The sequence below is a fragment of the Thunnus albacares genome, chromosome 11 (genome assembly GCF_914725855.1).
Source record: "Thunnus albacares chromosome 11, fThuAlb1.1, whole genome shotgun sequence".
NCBI classification, from domain to species: domain Eukaryota; kingdom Metazoa; phylum Chordata; class Actinopteri; order Scombriformes; family Scombridae; genus Thunnus; species Thunnus albacares.
Genome location: NC_058116.1, coordinates 16015252 through 16041523, shown reverse-complemented (window position 1 = coordinate 16041523; position 26272 = coordinate 16015252). Strand labels below are relative to the sequence as shown.

The following is a 26272-nucleotide window of genomic DNA, read 5'->3' as shown; positions in this document are numbered from 1 at the left end:
ACATACAGATATCCTTCAACACATTTCTTTGTGAAATTATGCCCTTCCTTTCTGATAGATAAGGAACATGTTCCAGGTTGATAAAGATTACAAAAGCCGAGAACAGACTTACTGCAGAGTGGAGACTCGTCAGCGCCATTGGGGCAGTCAGGGGTGTTGTCACACACAGTGGTGAGGTTGATGCACAGACTGTGGCCAGGGCACTGCCACTGCCAGCTCGGACATCGGAAAGGTGGTGTGGGACATTCTCTTTCATCACTCATGTCCCTGCAGTCATTGTCCCCATCACAAATCCAACTGCGTAACACACAGTTTCCATTGTCACAGCGGAAGAGTGAGGAGGGGCAGGTGTGAGGCGGGCAGGCGTGGTGTTCGTCGCTGCCATCCTCACAGTCTGGATGACCATCACATTCCCAGGTAGAAGGGACACAGCTCCCGTCTGACTGACACTGGAACTCACTCTCATAATGGCACATCCCTGGGAACCTGGTAGCTGAGATAGATTAGGAAACACCACAAACATCATGTTAGCAAAGCCCGAAATAATGTATATTAAATTTAAATTAAACTATTTTATATTAGAAAACTTGTACATAATTATGGAAGACTATGTCATGCTTCAATAATATGACCTGTGACCAATGGAAGTATTTAAATACTTACGACAGCTTTGCTCATCTGAGCGATCACTGCAATCAAAGACTCCATCACAGCGGTAGTAGGAGTTGATACACTGGTGACCATTGGAGCACTTGAACTCATTCACAGTGCAGTTGTAGACTGAAAAATCCAGTTGAGTATGTTAAAGCTGATGTTCAATATTTCTGTTATTGTGTATGTATGCTGAGCTCAAGTGTTGTGCAACACAGGTAATGAGATCAATAAACTAAGAAGCTTAGCACATGCTTGTTGAATATTACACAGCTTTCAATTGACCTCTACAACTTTTAGCTGGCAAAAATATTTGTGTCACTGAATGTATGAATGAATGCATGAATGAATGACTGAATTTATTAATTCTTAATTTGGAAATCTCTAACCCATAGCATCTCACAATGAGAGACTATGCTGAAACTAGTTTACAGTTAAGTAATAGGTAAGTCTACATGGTCATGAACCTGATGCAAAGGAATCTGATCAGCAATCTCAACAGATTTTGATACTTTTATGAATACAAGAGGAATTATTTTCTTTCAAACATGAAACACACCAGACAAGTAACTATACTGTTTATGTGTCCAGGGAAAACTGTAATCCAGAAAGGCACTCACTGCATCCTTGCTCATCTGCTCCGTCCACACAGTCCCTGTCCCCATCACAGACATAGTTGGGGTCTATGCAGCGGTGGTCTGGACACTGAAACTGGCCTGGATGGCATGTGCTACTCAGATCTGTCAACAAAAATTGTTAGACCACAATGAGCCTGTGAGCTAAATTCCAAACTTTCCTGGGCTAATAAAACTTTACAAGTCTTAGTTTAAAGTTTTTTAGAAGAACAAAAACAATGCTTCTATAAGAAGCTAATAAATGTCAACTGTGTTCCATTGTGTCCACAGTAGCTTCAGTACAGTACAGCCATACATCATAGCTTTTTGAATAATTTCACTTTCCTGTTAGGGAACCTGGCATATATATACATTTATTCTTAATTTATACTTAAGTTTGACTGATTTATCCACTAATTATATATTGGGTGATTTTTTAAACACTTTATCTGTAATTTAAGGCCATCTAGTTGCATATACAATTATCAAAAACTGTGCATTAAAAATACTTCAAGGCATATTGAACAAACTCATCATACATTAATGATATGTATGTCAACTTATTTGTAGTCTTTTTTTTTTTATAATTGTATTAACTTTCCACTCAAATATGGGCTAATTGTTTGCCCATTTTCTGCTTATATTATGCTCAGAATGAACAAATCCTTCAGGCAAAGTCTTTAGGCAAAACCTGCGACGTTTAAGTTGATAGCCTCAGTGGGGATACTCACGGCAGTCAGCTTCATCTGAACTGTCCCCACAGTCATTATCAGTGTCACAACGCCAGGTATTTGGGATGCAGCGGTGGTTGGCACAGGTAAATTGATTGGCAGTGCACGTTCCAGGCACCCGTGTAGGGCAATTGTTCTCATCACTGTTATCAAAACAGTCATTGTGCCCATCACAGCGCCATCTTGCAGGCACACAACGCTGATTGGCACAGGTGAATGCAGAGGGGGAACAAGTGGTGTCTGAGAAAAAGAGATGGTGATCTTGATTAAATACCGAACTGATTAAAAAAACCCAGTGGCATGAACTATTTTTTTTGCTCTGGTCAGGCCTGGCCAGTATAATAAACTAGATTTACAAAAAAGAAAGCATTACTGTTAATTCCACAGTTGACTTCATCACTGTTGTCATGGCAGTCGTCAACACCATCGCATCTGTAGCTGTTTGGGACACATTTGCCGTTGCCACAGGAGAAGGAGTTGGCTCCGCACTGCAGCGTGGGGGGCTCACTGGAAGGGTCCTCCACACACGTCCGCTGGTTGGGCGACAGCTTCATGCCATACGGACAGCCACACACCCTCTGTGAGTCGGGTGCTGGGAAGCAGAAGTGGCTACAGTCTCCATTAGGATTTGTCGGTCTGTTGCAGAAGTTGGAACCTGAGAAGGGGAGTGGAGTGTAATTACGAGGAATATGACTGAGAAGTCCAATGAATAGTGGAGTGAAAAGAGCCGTGAATAAAGCTACTAACCAATCTGAGAGTTGGAGTTGAAAGACTTGACATGCATGATGTGGCTGATTCCTCTTCTGATAATGACCATCTCCCCACCATCGGTCTTTCGCACACGTACAATGCCACCCAGGCGCCAGTCAGTGAAATATGCATAGCCTTCATGGGACAAGAGCAACAGAACATAACCTCACTTACTTCATCTTTCATCAAATCCTGGTAACAGTAATTGCTCTTTCGACATGAATGACAAACCACAGTTCAAGTGAATGCCAGTGAAATGAACTCCATCTTAATTTAGATCAAATATTTTTTTCCTGTACTGGAACTTTATAGAGAAGCAGTTGTTTATGCCAAGACTTATTACCTTCAAAAATGGTGAGGCCAAATGGATGGGAGATCTGGGTTATGCGGTCCAAAGAAAGTCTGTTCTGTCCATCAAAATTGCTGTGCTCAATTTTGTCAAAGAAGGCATCCACCCAATACAGACGCATTGAGCTGGGTGGAGATCAAAGTAGAGGCAAGGGTTTAAAATAAACATAGTCACAATATTACTGCAAGGGGGAGGGATCAAAATCAAGGGACTATTCTTTTTAGGCGCGTGGCTGTAGGACGTTTGGCTCACCTCCAGTCAATAGCTAGGCCATTTGGCCAGCCAAGGGTAGTGTTTACAATAGACAGGGCATGTGATCCGTCACCCCAAGCCCTCATAATCTTTGCTGGCCGATACCAGTCCGTCCAAAAAATATACCTGCAAGAGAAAAATAAACCATTAAAATCCCATTAAAAAATATACAATAAACATCTACCTGGGTAACAAAAACTATATTTTAGAAAAACTCTAAAATAACTTTATGTACACAGTATTTTGGATACTGGAATATTGTAGAGATTTCTGTTTAAGCCCACCTCTTAGTGTTCACTACAATACTGCCCTTCACGCTGAACTAATCTCTGCTGTTGGACACAGAGGCCTTATGACTTTGAGGCTATTGGAAATAACAGCTTGTTCTAAATAAGGATTCTTTCTATCAGGTGGGGGCTTAATTTGAGGAAATGGGTGAGCACCTCTTAAGGTGTGTAACCTGACATGCATGCTTAGTTCTATAAAAGCTTCACTATCATTACTAGCAAAACAAGCTACAAATACCTGAGTTATATTATCAACAGCTAAATAATAAATAGCTGTTGTGTAATTTTAAGCACTTTAAATATTTAAAAAAATATATTTTACTGATAAATGTTTAATCAATGGAGAACATTCAGTGAACATGAAGCTCTTTAGTTCATATATATTGGGGCAGTATTATGATACTGTCTATCTGTGTCCCACTGAATCCCTAAGTACCCACAAAGCACAGTTTTATAGTTAGTTAGTTAGTATAGTAGACCCTGCATTATCTGCTCATCTTGATTTACCCAATGAGAGGATGCACCACGATGGCCCTCGGATTGTTGAGGTTTTGTATGATAGCCCTCCTGGACTTATCAGCTAGCTTCATGACAGATATGCTCCTGTATCGCGGGTCAGTCCAGTAGAGGTTTTTTGAAATCCAGTCGTAAGCCAGGTCCTCCACTCCATCCACTCTATTGGCTGCCAGTACCTCCCTGCCTGTGCAGATCAAAGAAGTCAGACCACCGTTTAACACAGAGATGAAAGAGGAACACATTTAAATAAATAGGCTGTCAGCTTGCATTTTCCCCATGTGGACCGGACAGAAAAAACTAGAGCTGCTCCAAAAACAACATCTCTGATCAGAGCAGCGGTGTCTTTTTATTGTGTGGTGTGACTTCTCGTGGATTATCACATTTGTAACTACTTCAACTTCTTGGATGATAGGTTAAAAGCTAAATATTAAAACAGCTTGGTTAAACATTCTTTATTAGTCTGTCCTACTCATTCTCAGTTCATTAGTTTGAGATGTTAGCTGATCATAGGATCCATTTTCCACTGTCCATTCCCTCCCCCGTAGTACCAGTCGGCCCCATCAGGCACCCCCTTAACTCCCTGTATAAGCCTGGCCAGATCACATGGTAGAGCTCTCTGCTAGGAAAGACATTATCCAAGGATGTAAGCACAGTGGAAAACACTGAAACATATTAGCTGCTGATAGTTTTTCATACTCCACAGCATAGCTGTGTTTCGATTGCAGGAACTTTCCCCAGGTACTAAAAACCTTTTGAGGAACTCAGTTCCTCTATCTGCATTTCCTCATCCTCATTCATTTTAGCAAGTGAATGAAGAGAGGGAGTGGCGGTAGAGAGAAAAAAGCCTCTGAATGAGAGAAATAAAATGTTTTTTTCTGATTGTTTCACAGTGATTATGTAGCAGAAATAATTAACAATCAAACACTCAACAAATGTTATACCGTGGAGACTCATGCAGCAGTTAATACAAAGAACAGGACAAATCTGTGTTGTTGTTTCCTCATGTGTTAATACTGTGTCTCTAAATGCTGCCATCATTTTTAAATTCCACATGGTTCTAATTTGAATAATCTACTTGGTTCCTCAGATGTGGTGGAAATGCAAACCTATTCCTAATATTATTACAATATTACTATTGTTATGCTGTGCATATGAAGAGTAACAAGGGCATTTTAAACAGTTCAGCTACATCAACAGAGAAAATGCTCACCAGTCCCATCCACTTTCTGTTTGTAGATAATATCTTTGGATGTGTCTGAGAAGAAGATAGCATCGTCTTCAGCGCTAAAATCCACCCCAACAAAGTAGGATGGTGATCCAGTGACTGGTAGGATGATGTCTTCCTGAGTAGAGAGGTTAAAGGGGATCCCCCTCACAGCCAGCTGGCTAGAGAACAGCAGAAACTGCCTCACAGCTGAAAATAGGAAACCAGAAGATCATATGCCAAAGATATTCAGCCACACAAAAACATCATAGCACAAAAGAATGAGATAAAAACACTGTTGGTTGCTGCACATGTGAATTTGGGCTAAGCTATTAAATTCAGTATAAGTTTACACAAGACACACATTAAGGTCTATTATCTTCTCTTACCCAAACATCGCTTGCCATCAGTATGTAAGTCATAGCCCATGCGACATTTGCAGCGGTAACCCAGTCCTCCATTGTCACTCCTGTGACTGAGAACGCAGATCTGATCACATCCACCTCTGTCTGCACTGCAAGGATTTGGCACTGGAGAAAAAAACAACAAAAAGTTGCACTAACAGTTGCACTAACTGTCAAACGTATATGAGATGAATTACAGATACTGATCTTTAACTATGACTATCTATAGCACATCTCTTACAAGCACTAGCAGTTACATGGCAGAAAAGTTGGGGAAAAGTCAGCATTATGCTGCAGCATGATATTCGTCTGACAAAAACTGTGACCATCCCTGCACGCTTACAGAACCACACCGAAGAAGACAAATATGCATATGAGGGGCTTACCGTGTGGCTGTTTGAGCTGATGTATCACTGCTACACCATGTGGAGTCTGAGATGTGTTGTAAACCACTTGAGAACTGCTGTCAGTGAACTTGTTGGCTTTCATTACAGCCATCTTAGTCCAGTCCGTGAAATACACATTATGCTCAAACAGACTGATACCAAATGGGTGTGGGATCACAGCACCTCCATGGACCACTGTTTTTCTATTAAAAAATGTTGAGGACATTGATTTATTAGAACATGAGTGCATGGATGTTTTCTACTTGATTATTCCACAGAATTCTTAGTATGAAGCTTTTATGTTTTTATCAAATACATCCAAAAATGACATGACACATGACATATTTACCTATGAAGGCCATCATAGGTTGCAGTTTCAATGTAATCATAGCGACTATCAACCCAGTAAATGCGCTGTGCCTCGATGTCTAGTGTGACGCCAGCTGGCCAGCCCAGTTTACTCCCAATGATCCCGTAACGATTGGTGCCATCCATGAAGGCCCGCTCCAGACCTGGTTGTCCATTCAGTGCCTCCCAGTCTGAGAAGAACATATACCTGTGAAAGAGAGGAGAAAATATTTCATCTGTCAGTTTTCTTTGAGGTGGGATCCTTTCATCAAGACTGGTATGTATAGCTGGACACACAGAAATACTATTACATGTATTTAATTAAGATAAAACATAGGAGGTTTTCCTCTTTTTAATTACATCTAGCATCAATAGCATCCTATTATATCCCCAGGTGGGTGGCTGTGCATTTCACCAAAGAGCTGTACATTAATTTACGATAAGCAATTTATCTGTAGCCACCTGGCTCTCCTCCCCCTTTGACCTATACTATTGGATTACAATGAGGGCCATCACTTACATTGCTCCTCACTAATCCACCCAGGGCAATCTGCTAATCTCACACACACCCCCCATTATTCGATGCCAATGGAGCACGACAAAGATACTGTATGTGTAGATTCAGAATGGGTGGACGGATGGATGGAAACTGGGAGATGTGCTTACCCGACAGTGGGGTCCACAGCCAGTCCTCTAGGGTTTCCGAGGTTTTCAGTGATGAGTGTGACCCGGTTACTTCCATCAAAGTCCACCATGTCAATCCGGTTGACGCTGGCCTCCACCACATACAGTTTATTGTTCACCCAATCCACCGCCAAGTTCTCAGGGTAGTCAACTGATACATTTAAAACCACCTGCATGTTGGAACCGTCCATATCCACAGAAAACACCTGTACACAAAAGATGGCATTGTTGTGAGGAAATTAGGCCTTAGGTGGTCCCTGCTTCCAGAAATAAAGGAAAGATATTAAGAAGTAGGATGTTGTAGGAGTGTGGCTGTCAACAGCAGTCACCAGTAATAATGTATAGGTAACGATAATAAACACATTTTAGCGAGTAAGAAAAGGCAGAGAGGGTTTATTTGTTTGATTGTCTGTTTTCTGTCTTGTTATGAAGCTTGTAAGGTGGATTTCTAAACTTGGCACTCTATACTGTACTATACTTTATGTTAAAATACTCTATAGTAATACTATAATGGCACTAGTCACTAAGAATGGAAGCCTTGCCATCATGCATCTAGTTAGGGGAGTACTGCTCTTAGCAGCTCTGCTTCTTTTGAAACAAGATCCAAATGTCTAAAAAGCAGGATTTTCAACTGACCTGGTTAAAGAGAAACTGAAGATGTGGAAATAGCCTGGTAGTTTAACCTTTCTGGTTGCATTCACATGCCCTGTTTGCGCTCTCCCTACTTTTAATCTGACATGCTGCCATGGAGGTGGTTGATATACACAGATGCCCTGTCAGAGCTATGTCCTAGCCTTTCAGCCCAGTGGCTGCAGTTCAAACCATTGAGAAGCCAAGGCAAAGGCTGAACAAAGACTTTTTAACTGGGCAAAGAATGCATATAGATGGATGGTGCCACTGAAAACAAATACAGCATGATTACCTTGAACAAGATCAAGTTACAAAAATTGTACCTTGGTATGTGAACATCATACCAGCCTATCTGACAGGTTTCAAGATTAGGCCATTTGGATTCCATTTCACTTCTACTTCCCCTTCATTATGACCCAGCCGCACAGGAGCCAGCAGCCATCCCATTATTATAGTATCAACATTGCTGATATTTTAAAGGATAACTGAAAGAATTCTGTCTTGGCGAGCTCCAGTCCAACTCAAGTATTTCCTCAAACAAGAAACTGGTCTACTCCCTGTAAACTGTTACTCAGGCACAGGTGGATAATGCTCTAAGAAAAACATCGTAGGTAGCAAGACTAAATTCTCCAGCCACACTAGCAGCTCTGTGAGGCTGTACTTAGGCACAATAGTGCTATGAGCTAAATGCTAACGTCAGCATGCTAACATGCTCACGAGGACAATGCTAACATGTTGATGTTTAGCAGGTGTAATGTTTACCATGTTCATTATCTTAGTTTAGCCTGTTAGCATACCAACATTTGGTAATTAGTAGGGTTGTCAATCAATTAAAAAAAAACTAATCAATTGCACAATTTGCTGGGATTAATTGCAATTAATAACCCTTTTCTTCTTAATATTGAAGCTTGTAATAATGGATATTAACATGTAAAATAAAATCGAGAAATTACTGCAGAATCAACACCAAGAAAGTAAATTCAAATACTATTGTTTAATAGCATTTTTTTTACTTTGAACACAGATTCTCTCCTGTGAACTACAGATTTACAATAAAACCACCAAGGCCACTGACAATCAGCCTGAAAGACATATATCTTTTATGCACAAACAGAAATAATGATAAAACCCAGGCCTTTAAAGTGCCTGAGGGGGATATTAATGTCTGTACCAAATTTCAAAGCAATCCATCAAATAGTTACTGAAACAGTTCAATAAAAAACACAAATATCAGTAGGCCTCATCCTCTGGGGACCATGACTGTATACAAAATTTTAAGGTAAAGCATCCAATAGATGTTGAGATATTTCACTCTGGACCAAAATGGTGGAACGACCAACCAATAAACAGGCAAACACTGCCATCCCTAGAACCACACTGCTAAGGTAGTTAAAAATAACACTGGATATGAAGAGTGGATAAAAAATACCTTATTCTGAATAGTATCAGTCCAGAAGATTGTATGGAGATTATAATGGAAGTCCACTCCCACAGCAACCCCTCTGTTCTGTGAATGAATCAAAGTGCGCAGACTGTTGCCATGGATGTCGCCTATCAGCAGGTCTCTGCCATTAGAAAACACCAAGGAAGGGACTCCAGCTGCAGGGAAAACATAACAATTCACAAAACACAGCATTAAGAAATCATTATCTTTGAAAATTTCAGATTAGAACTAGATCCTGATCAGTATCAAAACAAGTATCAATTTTATAATGTACATGCTCAGCTGAATGATGAGTGGAAATTTACAGAATTATTGTCAGATCCCTGACTCAGTCTCAGCAAGGTAAAGTGCTTTTTAGCCACTGTCATTACACACTCTTCTCGAGCAAAAGGCAAAGAGGTCAGCCTCTCAGTCAACACTCTTTCTATGTTCCACAAAGGCAAGAGACTAACTAAAACAACATTCAGTACGCAACAATGCACCAGAAAGAACTGCAGACGCTCAGTAAAGCAGCCACAGGGGTTGGCAAACAGGAAAGGGGCTATGCTAATGGGCCTCATTTGGATGGATCATTCACACATTCAAAATCTGAGCATACTGTATGTAAGACAATCTGTTCAAATAGAGAGGAAATCACACTTACTCGAGACATCAGCTCTACAGTATCTGTGCTGCTCCAGGATGTAGCCCTCTCGACAGCTGCAGCGATGGGAGCCCATCCGGTCCTCACACAACTGGTCACACACGCCCCACATTGAGCAGTCATCAAAGTCTTAAATAAAAATCACAGCAGATGAGAATTAAACACAGATAACAGATAAAGATAACAACATAAAGGTGTAATGAGGTGTGAATGAGGTGTGAATCAACAATACTTTCCCATCATTTCTCTTCATTTCTTTTCAATTCAGCTTATTCGTCCAGACAGTTTTTACGCTGTACTTTTGAGTCCAAACACAAACAGCAGATTTTATGTAAACTGCTAGGTCTCGCAAACCTAATTTGAGTTAATTAGCCTCCAGTCACAATGAGAATCTGAGTGTACTGCTGCTAGCGTCAATGTTTGCATGCACCGAGTCTTATTTGGATAAAGCTTTTACTGTGTACTGTCGCTGTCCTGTAATTGAGTATCTCTATTGAGGTCTTGTTCTTAAGAACAAAACCTAAACTCACAAAAAGGTTTGAAAAGATTCACCTGCTAACTAGTGTTTTAACTACTCATTTACTGAGCAAATGTAGAAAACGTTTATTACTCTATCCCAACAAATCTTTGTTGTTGTCTATAAAAAGAAAGAATCTCAATCTCTGGGTTAAGAGATACTCGATAAAATTTTACTCAATAAGAACCTTGGGATTGTACACAGTTGCAATTAAGTTAATGAAGGGTATATACCTATACATGAGCGACTATCGTTAGTGCTGACAATATATCCAGAAGGACAGGAACAGGTTCCTCCATTAGGGGAAGGATGACAACGATGCTCACAGCTCAGAGAGGTACATCTCCAAATACCTGACCAACACAGAAACCATAATGAATAAATATACTTATATATACTAATATATATACTGTATATACTAATAACAAAGTTTCTGTAGCTAGACAGTATATATTATTAGATGTCCTGAGTACTATACACTAGTTGCATTGGTACTGACTGCAATTGTGCCCAGCAGTGATGTTGGTTTCATCCTCTCCATCTGGACAGTGAGCCGTCCCATCACACAGCTGATCCATGGGAATACACAGGCCAGAGGACGGACATGGCCATTCTCCTGGGTAACACTCCCGTGGCACATTATCTATGGACAAAACAAACCTATCGTGTCTGTGCAGGCTTAAGCATAGAAAATCAGAAAACAAAATCAGAAAACAAGACAGCAGAGAGTTTTACATGTGTCACACTGGTGGGCATGCAAAGATATTCAGAGTGTGAGGTATATATTAAAGACAGGCAGCCTTATCTCCACAGGAATGTGGTGCTGATCTTAAGAAATTTGTGACTAAGACTTCATTGTCAGGGAAATTACTGTCACTTTAAATCAATGCAGGGGAGTGGAGCTTTGGGGGGGTCACAGAGGGCTTCTGCAGCCCATCCTCTAAAAACACACACTCTTCACAGCCGTGTGGAGGAATTCTAAAGCCCTTTGGGGGGCTGCGCAATCTTGTGCCACAAAGAGGCATTTGAATAACACACTTAAAGGAGCACAGGCATAGCGTCTTGCTGGCGTGAACCAACCATGGAGACTGGAGATGAATCAGGTTCACACACAGAGCTCGGGTTGTTACCAATTCTGGTGTTGCTTAACCAGCCAAATGTCTAAAGCTTCTGGTCCTAATAGTAAAAAATAACTACAAATGTGACAGCTTGTTTCCAATTACTGTATCCATACCACAGCCTTTTTCGTCTGCGTTGTCCTCACAGTCGTCCTCTCCATCACAAACCCAGACTTGGTGAATACAGCGGCCACTGGGGCAGGTGAAGTAGTTTCCTCTACATGTCGGATATGCTGCAGGTGATAAGGAAATTATTAATACACAGAAAACATCAGAGACTAAGTTATGAGTATATCTATCTTGGTGAAGATAAGAGTCATAAGAGACAGTGAGGTTTGATTGAAGGAGAAAAGAGAGAGAGAGGCTACATACTGCAGTTTCGCTCATCACTCCGGTCCCCACAGTCATCGTCATGGTCACAGACGTAGCGTTGAGGAACACACATTCCATTATGACATTGAAACAGGCCTGTATTGCAGTGCTGTGCTAAAGAAAACAGACCAGAAGTAGACAAAAAGAACCATTTGGTGATGATGTAATGCTATGGTATAGTATTGCTTTTTTTGGTTGCATTTTTTCAGCTCAAGTGAAGGTTGTTGTTTGGGAGGGCCCAGTCCTAAAATCGGCTGGCTACTTACTGCAATTTGCCTCATCAGAGCCATCACGGCAGTCGAGTATCTGGTCACATCGCTGGGTCCGGTTGTAACAGGCCCCATTAGCACATCTCAGCTGTGTACACTCGGGGTAATCTGAAAGATTAAATCATCATCAGGGCAACATTATGCATTCTAGTCAGCCTGACAACTGTGTTCTTTTCAGCTTTGAAAATGTGAAAAGCTTAGCAAATGGGAAGGATAAGAGACTAAAATTTAACGCCACCACCATAACAACAGCAGTCGCCACAGCATTCTTTATGCAATTGTGAGATTACCACGGTGTGCAGTGCTGTGAGTCTACCATGTCGGCACAATAATGGCATAGCAGCTGAACTTCAGCTTGACTAATCCACCAAGGAATCTGCAATCAACCTCTGACAACAAGAAGCATATTGTGGCCCATTCTGTCAGTCAGCGAGCCTCTTAATCTTAACAAATTGATTAAAATGCCACAGGAGCCTGAGATAAAAAAAATGGAAACCACCCTGGAGAAGACTTACGGCAATTTCTCTCATCAGCCCCATCTGAGCAGTCTGCCAGACGGTCACATCGGTATTCTCCTGGGATGCACGCCCCGTTACTGCAGCTGAACTGGCCACTGGTGCACGTCCTTCCAGCTAGGGACGAATTGGACAGAGTTTTAGCAGCACAAACAAAGTTTTAAGTAAGATATTTGTAACATGTAGATAAAATACAAGGTATTTGTAGATGTAGGAATTTATAGAATTCCTTAACACCCACAGCCTCATAAATCCTTCGACTTATTGTTCAAAACCCACATACCTTCATTTGAAATGATCATAGCTATACCAAGATTTCATACAATTCTAAATATGCAAAACTACAAGGACGTGTAAAAATGATATTGAAATATAGCATCTTGGATTGCAATATTTTATTTAAAATAAGTAAGATAAAGTTTCAATAAAGCACTGGACCAAACAGACAGTGAATAAATATGAGATGAATAGTGTGACTTTGAAGCTTCTTCAGGTAATTTTTAAGGGAACTAAATACATAAAGGTTCAGGTGGTTAAATATCAACTCGTGAAGGACAATTAGAACAATGATTTAGTATATTTTCCATGAAGAGTAGCCAATATCGTAAGATGTACTTACGACAGTGTTGCCTCTCATCTGAGCCATCCTCACAGTCTTCCTCATCATCGCACACCCACACATCCGGGATACACTCGCCATCACTCAAACACTGGAAATGACTGGCATCACATGTTACCTGAGCTGTGGAAATACACACAGAGCATTTCCTTCTTATTATTATCTGAAAACTTTAGTTACAAGTTAGTCACATCAAGATTTTGCAAACAAAGCATAGGTGAGCAACATATAAAATATGAGTTGATCATATATGTAAATTAATTTATGATCACCTCCATATATGACAGATTAAGTACTAAACCCAATAGTGGGCCTATATAAAGCTGTTGAAATTAGCTCCACCATAACCTGCAACTTCATAAAAAGTGCCTCTTCAATCAGTAATAATAATAATATCATAAAACACTATGAAAGGGGCAACTCTACATAATGACTACTTTTACTTCAGTAAAATTTTGAATGCAGTATAAGTATAGAGTCTGAACACTTCTTCCACTGCTGCTGCAATGCAGCGGTCAGGCAGGAATGACACTCACATCAAAACAAACATTATAAATATGCCAACTCTCTCAGGTTGCGTATATTGTCCTTCAATTTGATATGATGAGTAACTCACGGCAGTTGTGTTCATCAGAGTCATCTACACAGTCTGATGTCCCGTCACAGTGCCAGTCCCCTGGGATACATCGGCCTGTCCCACAGCGGAACTGCCCCAATTCACATCCTACACACAAGCAGAATTTGGCATGATTCAATGCTGAAGTTGAAGCTTTTCCTTACATGATATTAGAACTTGTTATTGTAATGTTATTGTTGTTATTATTGTCTAAAACTTTTCTCATCCTGTCCATCTTGGGGCCTTATGGGGTCTGTTATATACTCTATATGTTAGAAAACATGGTATATGGGGTTGGGATGCCTTCCACTGATGAAGCATGTTGTTCACAGCGTTGACAAGCTTTGGAGACAAGCGTGCCAGCCATCCCCCAGGCAGTTACACAACCTTCACCGCACTCATCGCAAGCCTCCTTTTGATGTTCTCACTGAGTGGCATCTGTAGAGATAAGGTACCACCACTCTACCTTCCCTGACGTTTTCCAGGAGATTGATTCAGGCAGCATAGTTCAGTGGCAGAACACTCCATCAGACCCGTCCAAATAGGAATGTGCAATTCTGATTGTCTCTCTGACAGCCTGATTTATGGTGCATGCTGTTCCTGTCCGGTCTGAAATGTAATTGGAATAAATAGTGGTACTGGGTGGTACCACAACCATTTCGGCCTAAATTCTTCGTGAGAAGAGCTGTGAGGTGGTGATTAGAAGTGAATGTTTGGGGATGGTGGTCTATCTCTGCCCTGACAGAGCTGCTATTTTAGAAACATTCTTCTTTCTTGATCAAATATCTCCCTACACTTGCAAAATTAATAGCCTACTAAAATATTGGGAGTACTTATCTAAAATAAAATGCTTCAGTACCCATTGGCTATAGCTCTATAATTCCTCCATAATGCCTTAAAGCCACTACTAATAAGAAAATTACACGGATATGCTGTGAAAAAATTGTTATTCTTACAAGTGTGTTTAAGTGAGCAAATGTGACAAGTAATGACAAGTAAAAGTAATGGCTTGAAGCAAAACTACTAAAAGAGACAAGTCAGTTGCCTATAAACCAGCAGCCTATTGGCTTGATAAATGCTGCATGAGTGAGACATTGATTGTATTTAGTGTCAGGGGTTTATCATCTCCTTTATGTAATATACTCTTTTAAAGATGGATCACTTCCACAACAGTTGTGGGGTCAGTGCCAGTGCTACTGCACTAAAAGCCTTGCATACACTCATATCAAGAACTCTTGTCTCAGATTAATTAGCCAGCAAACCACCTAACTGCTTTGCAAACCAACCCAGCAAAACAGGCTGAATATTTAACTCCTTCGGCAGCTACGCAGGAAGTAAACCTTTTTTCCTGCTCAGTTTACTAATGATGAAATTGCTCACAATCTGCTCAAAGGGAGCCTTTGTTGCAGGGAAGTAGTCCCAGAGGTTTCGGCATCATCTATAGCATGGCAGGACGGACAAGTGTTGCATACAGTATGTGAAAAGTTCAGAGATGCACTCAGTTTCACAAAAAATAATATTTCCCCCCACAATTTAAGGGTGATCACTCAAATACATGAACATACTGAATGTCCACACAACACTATTGTATGTACAGGACTACAAAGTTTAAAAAATATCATATCACTGCAACAGTAACAATAAAGTATTTTGAAAACATTACTTGTATAGAAGGTTATCATATTATTCTAACAAAACAAAATTATTAAGGTAAGAATAAACAAATGAAATGAATAAAATCTGCTTTGGGAAAGTTCAAGGTGTTGCTATACATTCAGATCTAGGTTGACAATTTAACACCACATATGCCAAGGAGAAACCAATCTGCTGGAGGCTTTCAAATGCAGCTAGTGTTTCCTAACAGTATTACTTCTGGGAAAGGTGACAGATACACTGAAGCTGAACCTTTCAACAGCACTATCTTGTGTGGGGGTTCTTCTTACAATCTAAAAAGAACGTCTTCTTTGTAACTTTTCCTTAATCCTCAAATTTCTACGTCTTCATCCTGACAAAGTTTGACCATGTCAGTCAATATCAGGAGATGGTAAAGGTCAGGAAGAATGGTGCAAATCTGCTATTAAGAATGTAAATGTCTGATGATTTTATTAATTAGTGTTTTTGTGTAATTTGATGTTTTCCTTTCCCTTTTTTTCTACCCTTGTCTTTTCTAACTAGCAACTTAAACCCACAGCAGGAGAGGGCACTTCACTATCCGTGGAGGAAGATAAGGAAGGCCTACTATTGTCCAACAAAGAAGAGCAGTAGAGGAATTTTCATTAGAATGAAGCCCCACCAAAAGCCTAAAACCCCATTGGGAAATTACAATGGCACAAAAGAGGTGCCAGCAGGGATGCAAACTCATAACTGGAAGTGTCACCCTAAAAAAGCCACTTTGGAGATGGACAGCAGAAAGCAGAGTACAGTAAGGCATGCTTCCTGTGATAAGCTTAAACAAAACTGGCCCTCACAGCCACCCATTAAAAAAACACCTGTCCATTTCCACTGAAACATCTCCCTCTTGTCACATGGGGCGCCTGAAAGATGTCTTCAAGATTTCATCAATACTGTCTTGTTTTGGCACAGCCCTCTGCACTCACTGAATGTGTGGTGAAAACGGCTGCTTGGCAGCATGAAACGTTGGACCCGTCGATGCTGTCAGAGCGAAGTGCTGCTGCCTATTTCATATGGAAATCAATGCAGCAGAATGCAGTCAATTGCCAAACAAGTGACTTTGGCTCTTACTGCTACACACAAAACAGTGAAAAACCAAGGGGCTTTGGCAGTAGCATGGGAGCAAAAGGAAGAAATAAATGGAGTGTGGAATAAAGCCCTGGTCTAGTTAGAGTTGAAAAATGTGATTTTTGGTATGTGCCTTAACAAAAACATGAGTGAAAATAATCATAAATTAAGTTGTCACAATGTAATGAGACAGCCTACTGGACAACTTTTTTTTCTTTTTTTTCTCTGTACAGTGAGTCACAGCTAGACTAAGAGAGCTGCAGGAAAAGACAGGATATGTTCTCTATTTGTGCCAACTGTGTTCCTGTTTCTAATGCAGCGTTACTGTTGTGCAAGGATTTAGGCTCCTGCACCGGAAAGAAGTCGGCATGCGCGAGGTTTAACGTGCACGTGTTGGCCAAGTTTGAGTCCTGAAAAACTGAACGCAACAAAAGGCATTTTTAACTGTCATTACAGACTCATATAATGGTTTCTGCCTTCAGATAACTGATACCCCTGCCGATGTGAATAAGGCACCAACAGGTGGCTGTCCTCTACCTCTGACCCAGGTATCGAACAAGTTCCCAAAATCTATCAAAATCAACCATCCTAGCCTTTCTTAGGGAACCAGAGTTCAGCCTGGCTTCTATAATCACCAGCTGTCATTGAACCACTCCCAACAGGCCTATTTAGTCAGGAATTCCTAACAGCCCGGTCACAACAAAGTGTATTGGTGCAAATAGGTGTCGGAGGTTTGAAAGTGGCAAAAGGACCTCAAGTGACGACCCAAAAAGGAAGCCCAGAAAGAGACCTCAAAAAAGAAAGACCTCAAAAAGCCCTAAAAAGAAAAAGCCCTAAAAAGCCCTCAAAAAAGCCCAAGTCTGTCTTGGCTTTTCTTTTTATATCAATACATCTTCCTCTTCTCACATTTTTACATCCATATATGGTCCTCCACAAGGACATAAACCAGCTACATGCTGATGTTTTATGACTTTGCAGAAACAGTTACCTTTCTTTGAGTGTCTCTCAAAACACATTTTGTGGAAATTTGAAACTTCTACTTTTTTCCATTTGAGGTTAAAATTTAGGGATGTCTGCTAGGTGCAGGAACCCACAGCTTCTCCTTTGGCCTCAGGTTCTCTACCAGTTATCTATGTCCTAGATAACTGTTTGTGTTTTTCAGTCACGCTTGAAAGTCCAGATAAACTTCAGTAAACATTGTGCAAGTTCCGCACAAAAGGTGTGAGACATTTGACTATGTTTTGACTTATCACCAATTATGATGACTAAATAATTTAGTCAAAGGTAGGTTTGAGTGGAGTTTGTCTCAGCCACTTATAGTGGAGCTTTCAAAACCTTACTCGAAGATCTGAGGTAGGTCGTTTGTGGTTAGTGGCGGCGCTGGTCAGAGTGACAGACTGCACATATCTGCAACATCTGCAGTTTTGGGAAACCCCATGGAGGACTACTATGCTTCTTGTCTACTGCCCTTTCCTTCCGACTGGCGGCCTCTTCACAGCTACCACCTGCATGACTGTGGTTACACATCAGCACAGCACCCTGGTCGAGATAGCATCCATCTTACTATGAACTAGTCAATTTGCTAAGTAGAGGCCCCAGCTGGGTTTGTGCAACTGGCATCCCCCTTTCTGAAAAATATCATACATATAATAAAAAGTAAAACAATAAACATAAAAAAATCATCAACAGTTTACATCATTGATTCAACAAAATGTAAAAATGTAAAAATCTTAATCAACCATAATCAAACTCCAACTATACGAGTATATAGATCAAAAATAAAAATCAATTTTCTCATTCTTTCCTTCCTTGACCACTTGGTATATCACAGCACACTTTGTGACCGGCTTCTAGGGTGCTATAGGATACTCTGACAGATACATCAATAGTAGAACTGAGAGGTGCTTTTCACCTGGTATCTTTCATGCTTAGATTGCTCGGTAAACACTAGCTCCCAGTCATTCCATGACTTCTAAGTCACTGCGGGGTGCTTCACTCCCGTGGTTAACGGTTTAAGGGCGTCCCCTATATTAGCGCTGCTACGTTTGTAAGTAAACGTTCAAGTGACATGTCTAACAAGGTACAGTAATCAGCTTTTACAATCTGGAGGCCCCCTGGTCCTCTTTTAACTCTTCAGAGGTCCCTTTTTGGGAGCCATGTGATGGTTTCTGCCTTCACATAACCGATACCCCCTGCCAATGTGGATAAGGCACCGGCAGATGGCTGTCCTCTACCTCTGACTTAGGTATCGAATGGGTTCCCAAAATCTACACGCAAGACCATCCTAGCCTTGCTTAGGGAACCAGAGTCCAGCCTGGCTTCAATAATCACCAGCTGTCGTTGAACCACTACCAATGGGCCTATTTAGTCAGGAATTCCTAACAGCCTGGGTCACAACGAAGTGTATTGGTGCAAATAGGTGTTGGAAGTACTCCAAGATGGCCTTCTAACAGGTCATCACTGGAGGAGGCCAACTCTGACGGTTGAGGGCACTCACCCAGTTTTATAGCTTTGATGCTCTGGTGCTAACAGTTTAGCCAATTAAACACTTATATTAAACCTTTCAACCTAATTCTGTACTGAAATTATACCTCTATCACAGGTGCAGCAAAATGATCTCAATCATTAAATCTAAACCTATACAATTCTGTTATTCAATAACATTGCAAGTTTATCCTTAGTAAATTTCATTATAAATTTGTAATCTAAATAAATTTAAATCTCATGTCAGCCATAGCCAAGGGAGGGCCCTCTTACATGGAAGGAGATACCACAAGACCTCAGAGATGAGCACAAGTCAGGAACTTTGGTTGGAGTGTATTAAAAGACAAACCAGTTTTATTTGGTTTTTACAAAAATTAGTAATTTAAAATACTAAATACAAAAACTTGAGTAAAAAAGTTAAAGATACAAACAGGCAAACTGGCAAAAGGACCTCAAGTGACGACCCAAAAAGGAAGTATTTTTATCAATACATCTTCCACTTCTTACATTTTTACATCCATATATGGTCCTCCAAAAGGACATCTACCAGCTACATGCTGATGTTTTATGACTTTGCAGAAACAGTTAACAGTTACCTTTCTTTGAGTGTCTCTCAAAACACATTTTGCGGAAATTTGAAACTTCTACTTTTTTCCATTTGAGATTAAAATTTAGGGATGTCTGCAAGATGCAGGAACCTGCAGCTTCTCATTGAGCCTCAGGTTCTCTATCAGTTATCTATGTCCTAGATGGTTGTTTTTGTTTTTCAGTCTCACTGAAAGTTCAGATGTACTTCAGTAAAAAGTATGCAAGTTCCGCACAAAAGGTGTAAGACATTTGACTATGTTTTGACTTATCACCAATTATAATTAAATAATTTAGTCAGAGGTAGGTTTGAGTGAAGTTTGTCTCGGCCACTTATAGTGGAGCTTTCAATACTCAAATTAAAAATAGGTTTGGTCAAATCAAGACAGTCTAGCCTCCAATCTGACCAAAATATTAGCAGACCACAATTACATGAACAAACATGTTGCCTGTTTTCCCTTTTCTGCTTTACATTCCTCCTGTGAAAAAAAAACATAATGAGTAACATAATTGAAGTTCTTACTGTGCACTTTATAGGTTATTAGGATTTCACTGGCAACTGATTAATGGAAGAAACAACTTAGTTTACTGCGAAAACTTGTCTGAACAGCAAAAATGGCAGAAGATAGTTAACAAACCAGCACCGTGACATCTCCTCAGACTGTTACATTAGCTATTAATGCCAGTGTAAGCATTCTGCAGCAGTATCAAACCCAAGGCCTGGATAATGTGTTACAGAAGGTCATGGACGAAATAATTATCAAACTTAAAGTTTTTCGAGGAGGATCAAGCAGAGATAAGAGAAGTTACCCACTTCCCTCACAATAAAAATGACCAAAATAAGACATTTCTAATATTGCTGAGTGTATTATTAGGTGAGACATCTTTCAATCTGACTCACATATCACCAGATAGCCTTCAGAAAGCACATACTTGTTTAAAGGTAAAGATATGAATGGATATTCACACTACTTAAAGATAAATGATGGAACATCATCGCACAAGATGCGGTCTACGTCTGTTAATCACAACAAATCCTTACTAATAATCAACATGAACATGCTGACCAAAGTCTAGTGAGATTCTGTGGTTTCAGTCAAGTCATCACTTTGTACACCTCAGTCGTCAGGGAACGGAAATGCTGAGGGATTTTTTAAAATGCAACAGTTTAAGTGTCAACACGGTTGTATTGTCTTGCTGGCATTTACAGTCCAACGTTTCTGTTTTATGAGGCAATAGATCAAGGATATTTCATAATAAATACATTAGAAAGCTGTCGTCATGACCTTCCTCTTGGTACAGTTTTTTTTTCTGAACTCCTTAGGTAGAAATGGTTCCATTCTGCAACAGCTGCAGTGTAATTAGTTGCTTGATTCACACTAAGGAGCTTACATACTAAGGGTTGAGCAAAAAGAAAGCAGATTACAATTTGAGAAGTAGGATCTAGCCGGGCTATACAAACATATGAGACAAACAGGACACTGTCATGTATAAAGAGCAGTATTTGGGCATTTCCTCTGTCTCTGTCTCATGCCAGAAAATAAAGTTCTCCCTCGACCTGGGATCGAGTTTGAATCAGTGGTTTGCAGCGTAAAATCTGCTCCACTGAATGAGATTTGTACCAGCGCTCTCAGTCCTCACAGATTGTCTGTAAGTCACATGCTCTTTTCTGTTACCTAGCAACAGTAAAGCTCAGGCAAAAGTTCCTCAAGAGAACTTCCAATCTGTCTGAGGAAGGCTTTGTGCTCAACCTTTAAAGTAATACTATGTGGCAAAACATGTAGCTCTGGAGCCAATATTATTTCACCAGGCAGCCGCATCAATGTAACTGGCAGAGATGGTGTAATTCTATCAAAAATGGTGGCTCAGAATCATTAACAAGGTTATTTTCATGTTTTCAGTTGATTGATCCACTTTGCTACTGTTACCCATTAGATAGATACTTTAAATGCCTTTGATAAAAATACAAAAGCAAGTTTAATTCAGCAGCAATTCCAACTTCTATTCCCCTACACGACTATAGTTTGTTTTGATGAGCAACAAGTGCACTGGGTGAATCACTAGTGGCACTCAGCAGCTCCTCAATATCTCATTCAGCTGACAGCCTGTGTGAACAGTAAAAAAAACAAAAAGTAGAAAAAAAAAAACTACTTACCTTGAGAATGGCACCAAGTCACACAGTATATGAAGACAAGAAAGAGTTTAGGCAGCAGTGCTCTCCACATTCTGGCTGGTCCGTCCAGCTCCGCTGTGCAGATGGAGGAGCTGCAGGGACCGGGGCTTGGATGCTGTAGCTTTCCTCTGTCTGTCTGTCTTGGCCCGCTAGTTGATGAAAAGGGGCGTGCACAAAGCACAGGAAAGCCGCTCCCCCCAACCCAGCCTCGGCCCTCCGGATAAATCCCTCAAGCCCTGGAATCTGCATAATGCCAAGCAGGTCCCCACTGCCAGTAATTTTTTAGTCACGGTGAGCTATCGTCACTGTTTATTTACTTTAATCTAGGGTTACTTCCAGATGCTTGGAAGGTAAACAGAGATAGGAGTACCCCCCAAAACATATTAAACTATTAAAAGCGTTCAATTATGAGGTTCTGGTCAGGCCCAGACACGGCACGTAATCTAATTGTCACTGGTTCGAGTCCGACCCTTGTTGCATGTTTTACACACACACACACACACACACACACACACAGAGAGAGAGAGAGAGAGAGAGAGAGAGAGAGAGACAGAGAGAGAGAGAGAGAGAGAGAGAGTAAACAAGTAGTGTACATTGCAAATCATTAAGATTGTCTTACATATTGCACCAATGGCACATGGTGTTGCGTTAAAAACTGCGTAATTTGCAATAGATTCATGATCGGGTGCTACGGACGCATTACAAATCGCACAGAATATGTAGAATATTTCCACAACATAGTTGTTAGGAGTAAAAGATCGATCAATTGCACAGCGAATTGTCAAATTTAAGAGTAACAAAGGATAACGGCCACATAAAATTTAATAACGTTAACTGATAATGTGCCAAACTTTAGCAGAATTTAGGCAACATAAGAAAATAACTTCTACCGCCATGTGTTTTCGAGATGGTCCATCCCTTCACTGTGCTGGTAGCTGGTTATAAGCCCGACACCGCCACCGTGCGGCCGAGCAGCGGCACCGACACTTCACCTGCCGCAGCATCTAAATCAGGGGAGAGGACGGTTCAAAGATGGTTGCCAATAGTGACCACGCAACTGAAACTTGGAGATTATCTTTCCACGAAAAGAATAACCCAGGCTTGAGGGGAAAAATAGTTTGTCTGTCTTTGCTTTTTCTTATCATGACAACTCCACAGAGAAATACAGAAAACTTGGTGAAGGCAGAGGGCAACAACACGGAGGTAACTGTGTAAAAGTTTTTGATTAATTTACAACGATAATAGTGGTAACGTTAGTCTGCCGTCATCCTTACAGCGTAACTTGCCAGTTAGCTGTCTCCTAAAAACAATGCACGCTTACAGTGTCGATTTATACTTTTGTAAGCGTTACATTATATTATATTACATACTTGTGATGGTAATTTATTTTTTAAAAGTCTTTCAGTGAACTGGAAACTTGCTGGAAACGTGTTTCTGAGAGCTAAACTTGCTAGGTAACGTAAATCTTTTTTTAACGTTACATTTATCTGTCCTTTTTACCGTTAGTTGTCCTTTTTTACGCTACCTTTAAACTGTCCTCTTTTTTACCGTAGCTGTCCTTTTTTACCGTAACTGTCCTTTTTTTTCACCGTAACTCGCGCTTGTCATTATGTCATTAGTCAACGTCAAGTAATTTAGCGTAGTTTGTAACGTTAGCTCTGATGTATAACGTTAAAAATCCACTTTCCTCTAAAAGTATCTGGTTTCTTGGTATTTTTGTTTGTTTGTTCGTATATGTGTACATTAATGTTCACAAAAGCGACTGTTTATGTTCAGTGGTGGACAGAAATAAAGGAACGTTAGCTAAATTTACTCTAGTAACGTTATTATTGTAAGTTACTGAGGTAACAGAACGTTAAATGTTGCGTTACTCATGTATTACCATCATTTGCTACCTTAAACTTACTTACACATTTCAAGGGTAAATATGTATTTCTTAATCCATTAACTACATTTATTTGACAGTTATACCTGACAGATTATAGAAAATATAAAATGGATTTATAAATATTACATAGTGCTTTACTGCTGCTACTTGTATATAAAGTTTAAAAAAATGCTCCAAAGCCATTTACACATAAATGTGTCAGTAAAAACAATCTAATTATATAATTAATATAGGCCTGCAACCATATATATTGTAGGCTATATTATAGATATTATCTTATCACAGATATATTGGTATCAACTACCGGCCAATAAATTATAAGAAATTGCAGTCCAGAAATGACAGATAATTTTTAGGTTATTCAAGCAACAAACAAACAAACAGTGTCATTGTTTCATAGTTTGACACATTTATTTTTCAAGTGGTCAAAATTCTTTGAAAATGAAAGGGATCTTCATCAAAATGTTTTGTATTTCAAGTACAAAAGGAAACTCTGGATTTTTTTAAAACTCTAAATAAGAAAATAAACAATGATATTGGTATTAACTTTAATATTCCAGTTCTGTCTAACTTTACTAAGCGGTTATCGAAAATTATTACTGCCATGGTTTAACAGTGGGTTTTCTTCACTTTTTCTCAGCATATGGACAGTATTCAGAAGTTACTGGAGAAACTTCGGAGCCTTCCCACAGAGGATAAAACAGAGACAGAGATGCTGCAGTTCAGGATAGATGAACAGTCAAGTTTGATTTGCTTACTGAAACAGAGAGCAGATGAGCTGCTTCTCCGATGTCAAGCCCTACAGACAATCAATACAGAGCTGGAGGACCAAGTAACGGGCTGTCAGAAAGAACTGGACAGCGAAAGAAAGAAAGCAGAGATTATAGAAGGAAGATTTATGGATTTAGCTGCCAACAATCAAGCAATTATTGCTTTCATGGATGAGTACAAAAGTCAGAATGCACAGTTAAAGCTGGAAAACAAGCAGCTGCAGTCAGAAAATGAATCACTTTTCTCCCAAAAACTACAAGATAAAGAGGTGGTTGTTCAAAAACTTATGCAAGAAGTCAAACTGCTATCAGAGAAATACACAAATAAGGAAAATGAATATCGGTAAGATTTTCAAATAAATAATAAAAATCAGTTATGAATAAAGCTGAAAGACTAATCTATTAATCTAATAGTCAATCAACAGAAAATGAATCAAAAATTTTGTTTTTTATGAATCCTTTACGTAATTTATCCAGCAAAACTGCTTTACGTTCACTGGTTCACCTTCCACTAATTTTTAACACTTTATAGACATAAAGGATTAATTCCTTAAATCTAGAAACGGATCAGATTAATAATGAAATAATCATTAGTTGCGGCCTTAGAAGTTTAATATGTAAAATGTACATTATACTGACGATTTGGATGGTATATTTTATAATAACTAATTATATATTCTACAATTGTTTTTAGGGAGAAATTAGCTGAATGTCAGTCAAAACTCTTGGAACAAGCAACAAAGCATCAAGCCAAAGAGGCATCACTATGTGAAAAATTGCATAATGCTCAGAAACAGCGTGGAGATGCTGCACAGAGATGCAAAGGTGGGTAGTAAACATTTTATCATTTTGCTACAAAATACAAGCAACTGTAAATTTGGGGCCTTTTCACAATCAGACCTGAAGCTGCAGCTACAAAACACTGAAGAGGAGCATGCTTTGAAGGAAATCAACATGAGAGAAAGCATAACAAGCCTCACCAAAGAGAAAGACAAATTATTGTGTCTTTCTGTGGAAAGAGGGAAAGTAATACAGGTGATTGAAAAGAGTATTTGTTCTTATCGCTGAAATGACAACTCTGCACAGACTGAACGTATCCCTTCACATAAACACAAATTGGTCTAATAATTACAGGAGAAACAAGAGGAAATGCAGCAGCTGGAGAGAAAATGTAAAGAAGAGAGAAAAGCCCGGGCCAGAGCAGAGGGCAGGTAAATTGTGTTTCCACAATGTTTAAATTGCACTGTTTGGAGAAAAACTGAAGTACAAGTTATGTCCCAATTTGTCCCTGATCTCAGGTTTGAACAAGAAGCAGAAGCTGTTAACGCAGATGTAAAAGTGAAGTCTCTTCAATGTGCCCTTGATGAATTCCGGACAAAGTATGAGAAGCTAAATAAGGTTTGTTGAAATCTTCAGTTCTGAAGTGTGATATTGGCAGTGGCCTATAGAGAGATGAGGACATGCTCAATGTTTCTTTCTCATCTTACTTTACAGGATTTTGAAGCTTTCAAAGAACACAGCACCAACCTTCTTACTCAGGAAAGGGAGTTAAATAAGAAACTCCGCCACATGATGGGCTAAACTTAAGTATTATTTAAGTGTTGTTTTCTCACCAGTGTGACTTCATTAAAACAAGTCACTTTCACCAGAAAATGTTTCCACACTGACAGTACTTACAATGGAAGGAAGGAAAGAAAACATGACAAAACGATGT

At 39.8% G+C, this 26272-nt stretch overlaps 2 protein-coding genes across 9 annotated transcripts in view; one reads left to right on the top strand and one right to left on the bottom strand.

Moving 5' to 3' along the window:
• The window catches only part of lrp2a (low density lipoprotein receptor-related protein 2a), a 52252-nt gene extending 29380 nt beyond the window's left edge, over positions 1-22872 (bottom strand). For 6 of the 8 annotated variants that reach the window (XM_044366394.1, XM_044366397.1, XM_044366398.1 and 3 more), the window contains exons 1-25: positions 21883-22392; positions 13920-14027; positions 13304-13426; positions 12685-12801; positions 12167-12277; positions 11901-12014; positions 11645-11761; positions 10910-11053; positions 10644-10763; positions 9894-10022; positions 9236-9405; positions 7159-7382; positions 6494-6700; positions 6145-6347; positions 5744-5884; positions 5361-5564; positions 4142-4334; positions 3348-3473; positions 3090-3220; positions 2744-2881; positions 2370-2651; positions 1997-2236; positions 1272-1391; positions 664-780; positions 113-493 (exon numbers count right to left, since the gene is read on the bottom strand). In XM_044366394.1, coding sequence (XP_044222329.1) covers positions 113-493; positions 664-780; positions 1272-1391; positions 1997-2236; positions 2370-2651; positions 2744-2881; positions 3090-3220; positions 3348-3473; positions 4142-4334; positions 5361-5564; positions 5744-5884; positions 6145-6347; positions 6494-6700; positions 7159-7382; positions 9236-9405; positions 9894-10022; positions 10644-10763; positions 10910-11053; positions 11645-11761; positions 11901-12014; positions 12167-12277; positions 12685-12801; positions 13304-13426; positions 13920-14027; positions 21883-21952 — 4030 coding nt within the window. In that variant the 5' untranslated portion in view covers positions 21953-22392. Of the gene's footprint in view, positions 1-112; positions 494-663; positions 781-1271; positions 1392-1996; positions 2237-2369; positions 2652-2743; positions 2882-3089; positions 3221-3347; positions 3474-4141; positions 4335-5360; positions 5565-5743; positions 5885-6144; positions 6348-6493; positions 6701-7158; positions 7383-9235; positions 9406-9893; positions 10023-10643; positions 10764-10909; positions 11054-11644; positions 11762-11900; positions 12015-12166; positions 12278-12684; positions 12802-13303; positions 13427-13919; positions 14028-21882; positions 22393-22790 lie in introns of those variants that run through there. The other 2 variants (XM_044366395.1, XM_044366401.1) reach the window with 2 other exon arrangements.
• A 60-nt stretch (positions 22873-22932) lies between these two features.
• Positions 22933-26269, top strand: zgc:172182 (coiled-coil domain-containing protein 89). Its single transcript, XM_044366404.1, has 7 exons — positions 22933-23103; positions 24429-24901; positions 25253-25383; positions 25457-25593; positions 25693-25769; positions 25857-25956; positions 26053-26269. The coding sequence occupies exons 1-7, from the start codon at positions 22933-22935 to the stop codon at positions 26137-26139; spliced, it is 1176 nt and encodes a 391-aa protein (XP_044222339.1). The 3' UTR covers positions 26140-26269.
• Positions 26270-26272: the final 3 nt, after the last annotated feature.